We start from the raw sequence: 3,856 nt of genomic DNA, 5'->3' as shown, positions 1-3,856 counted from the left end.
TATTATATTTGTAATAATTATATTGTTATTGTTGTTTTTGTTGTTGTTGTTATTGTTGTTGTTGTTGTTATTATTATGGAAGGGACAAAAATTATAGTGGGGAGTGCTTTTGTTTTTCTGTGCTTTCACTGGGACAAGCTTTTCTCACCATTTTCGCCCTGGCTGTTGTGCAGGTGGTTGACCAGATTGACACACTGACATCCGACCTGCAGCTGGAGGATGAGATGACAGACAGTTCCAAAACAGACACGCTCAACAGCAGCTCCAGCAGCACAACAGCTTCCAGCTTGGAGAAAGTCAAGGAGCGGGGCAATGCACTGCTCATCAAGCCACCTGTGCACCCCTCTGCTATCCTCACTGTGCTGCGGAAGCCAAATCCGCCCCCACCTCCACCACGACTGACACCTGTCAAGCACGATGAACCTCTGAGGCTGCCTCCTTCGGCCAACCCTGTCAAAACTAATGGTACCCTGCTGCGAAATGGGGGCTTGCCAGTTGGACCCAACCGCATTCCAAATGGAGATATACGCTGTATACCAAACAGTAATTTGGAGAAAGTTGCGATGCAGCCTCTGATGCACAGACCTGAGAAAGAGCGGTGTTCTCAGCCGGGAGCAAGGGAACGGGTACGATTTAGTGAAAAAGTACAGTACCATGGCTATTGCCCTGACTGTGATGTTCGGTATAACATTAAAAACAGGGAGGTACACTTGCACAATGAGCCTGCCTGTGTTGCGGGAAAGCTGCCACACCAGTGCTCTCCTTTGCCGCCTCCGGCGCCCCCACTGCCTCCATTTCCTCTGGAAAATGGAGGACTGGCGATAAGTCCCAGTAATAGCTTTCCTCCTCCAAGACCTGCGACTGTGCCTCCACAAACTGCACCAAAATCCCAGAAGACCATCTTGAGGAAATCAACCACTACAACAGTGTGATGTATGCCACTTGAAACAACTCTTTGTTTTTTCCTATATATAAACATAAGTAGGTAATGAGCACTTTCTACTTGAGCAATAAAAAGACCCACTCTATTACTCCCTGTGTCCAGTGAAGTGGCATAAAAATCACATGGTAAGTACAAAGAGGAATGTTTGCTGATCTCATACTCATGAAAAACAGTCATTATGGCAAAGGATGCTGAAAAAGTATTCATGCTAAAGCATAGCATCATATGCTCTTGCTAAAACAAAGCTCATAGGTTGTAAACACCTATTGCATTCTCATGTCTGTAGCATGGCTTAAAAGACAATGAAAAAAGTTCAATCTGAAAATACTGAATGACGATTCATGATAGATTTCCATCTATCTGGCATAAGGGAATAATCATTACTCCTGGGTTTTGGGAAACTTCTAGTTTCTAGCAAAAACATTTTCTTTTAAAATGTCATTTGCCAAAGCAGAGTAGAGTACCAGATAACAGCTTTTGACTGAATTCTAGCAAATGCTTTTTTCTCTGCCTAAATGCTTGAGTGAAGACATTGTGTGTGAAGCAATGCACTAGGAGGTAATCATCAGACTTTCAGGCAGCTTGATCTTTGGTGAGAAAGAAATAATTGAAAGGTGTGTTGACATGACTTTGGAAAACTGAATTATCTGGTATTTTGTTTATCACTTCCTTAATGTGCCACAGCAAAGGTGAAGTACGGAGATTTCAGGTGTGCTGGAATAGTCCCATTCATGTCTCTCCTATTTCCACTGCTCCATCTGGAAATTTTCTCTCATGTGCGATGGCGGTAGATTAAAACAGCAAAGCACAGTCCTGCGTTTTTCACAAAGCTTTTGTCTAGTGCAAATCTTTTGAATTCAAAGAAAATTTTGCCTAAGGCCTTCAAGGACATCCGTTTAATTTATGTAAAGAGCTTTGAAACTGAAAAGCTCTGTGCAATTATTAGGCATTAACATGCAAAACAAGATACTTTACATGTTATCACATTTTGATGGTGAACGCAATTAATATTCTTAGTGGTTGAAAAGAAGTCTCTAATGTTTTTTAATTATTTTATGAAGGAACATTCTCTTGTTCTCACAAAGAGAATTGTTGGGATCTAAAGTTAGAAAACAATCAGAGAAAAAAATCTGATAATAAATCTGTTATTTACAAAAGTTGTGCCACATTAATCTCAATTAATCTCAAATGGCCCAACAGCAGATGCTGTATAAAAGCAGTATGCTTTTTTCAGCTGAAATGTAAAACATATAGCAATACAGACAAAACTAGAAAAAACAGATTTTTAATTTAAATTTTCATTTATATGCCAAAATAAGTATTAAACTGAAAATCAATCTTTAAGCAGTTTCCCTGTATAAGCGTTATAGTACTTTTATAGTATTTAAACAAAATTTAAGCAAAGCAAAGAAATTGTCTTAGATGCTTAATCGTGCTTTACCGAAGTGCTTCCTACATGTTTTTAATGATGTACTTTACATTTTGTATTGTTTGACTCTACATAATCTCATGAGAGATATTGCCAAATGAAGTCCTAGTGCTTGCAGCAGGAGGCAGTAACTCATTCTGCATATGTTCTGCCCTAGGACTCCACAGTACCTCTGTTGCTCAGACATTGAACATTACATTTAAAATTGCTGGAACAATGTGTTAACATACCCACATAGTGTATGTACAGGTTTTTCTTTTAAAAAGAAAACTTTTTCTGTCTTGTTGACTTTTATCACTACTATGGAGATCATATACCAACTGTGATAAAGTAGTTTAATATTTTTTCCTTCTTAAAAGAACTACTGTGTGCAAGAAATTACAGGATAATGTAATTAAAACTTTGCATATCTTACATAAAATACTTGTTTAATCTTAAATTAGAGAAAATAACACTGAAAAATTTTAGGTGGCAGGGTGGGGGGACACACTGCTGTAAATGTCTGATCTCACTTGGCTCAGTTTTTCCAGTACAAACTCATCTCTGACAGCATGGCACAGTATTGCTCCTCTGGATTCTGTTCCTGGTTTTTTCATGAACCTGTTCGTACCTCCAGATTAGATGCTGTACTCTATGGATGTGCAGTGATATACATGTAAATTTCAGTTTTGTTGCAGTGTTAGGTTTACAGCTCTTAGCTGTAGAAAGTTTAAGTGGCATCTGACTTTCAGTGTTTCATGTTCAGTTTTGATAACCAACATCCTAACACTTAGTCCTCTCTTTCAGAGGTGCTTTCTTTTCTCTTTCTTTTTTGTTTCCTTTCACAAACTTCTGCCCTTTTGTATGTATTTTCATGGGTGGACAAGTGCTGTACTATAAGAAACAAAGGTTGCAGCTTTTCAAATGCAATTATGCTTTTGGCCAGAAATGCAGTTTCCAAATGTGAAGGAAATGCATTGTTTTTCTGCAGTTTGCTAACCCAGGCTTTCTTTAATACACCAAAGCATTCCAAGTTCTCTGTTAAGTCGTGGTATGAGTGATGAATCAATTCTTTTTTTGATGAGAACATCTCTGGCCTGTGTCCTCTTGTAAGGTATTTTTGTCATTATAACAATTTCCCGAATTAACATGACAGAATAAAATTAAAGTTAAAACAGCTGAACTTGCAGAGCTTTGCAGCAATGTCTGGAAATGTCTAGTCAAAATGGCATAAGAAAGAATGCAATACGTTCAGCCAACGGGGTTTTTTTACATTTAAATTAGGAATGTAATCTCTCTGAAGCATTTTGAACACCTGTAACATAGCATATTCCACAACTTACTGAGTAAAACACAATAAACTAACCAGAACTGGACAGGAATTGTCTACCTTTGAAATGTCAGTGTAATATCTTTGAGATTATATTTAGTGCTTTGCAAAGATGTTACCACCTGAAAAACTGAAAGGGCAGTATCAGTATCACAGAATCACAGAACGTTAGGGA

General features: G+C 38.2%; 1 protein-coding gene across 1 annotated transcript in view; it reads left to right on the top strand.

The window, feature by feature from the left end:
* The window catches only part of PRR16 (proline rich 16), a 20,585-nt gene extending 19,542 nt beyond the window's left edge, over window positions 1-1,043 (top strand). Inside the window, exon 2 of the mRNA XM_010186379.1 lies at window positions 174-1,043. Coding sequence (XP_010184681.1) covers window positions 174-932 — 759 coding nt within the window. The 3' untranslated portion in view covers window positions 933-1,043. The remainder of the gene's footprint in view (window positions 1-173) is intronic.
* The last annotated feature ends 2,813 nt before the right edge of the window (window positions 1,044-3,856 follow it).

This window comes from Mesitornis unicolor, unplaced genomic scaffold (assembly GCF_000695765.1).
Source record: "Mesitornis unicolor isolate BGI_N332 unplaced genomic scaffold, ASM69576v1 scaffold12966, whole genome shotgun sequence".
NCBI lineage: Eukaryota > Metazoa > Chordata > Aves > Mesitornithiformes > Mesitornithidae > Mesitornis > Mesitornis unicolor.
This window is presented reverse-complemented; position numbering and strand designations above follow the sequence as displayed.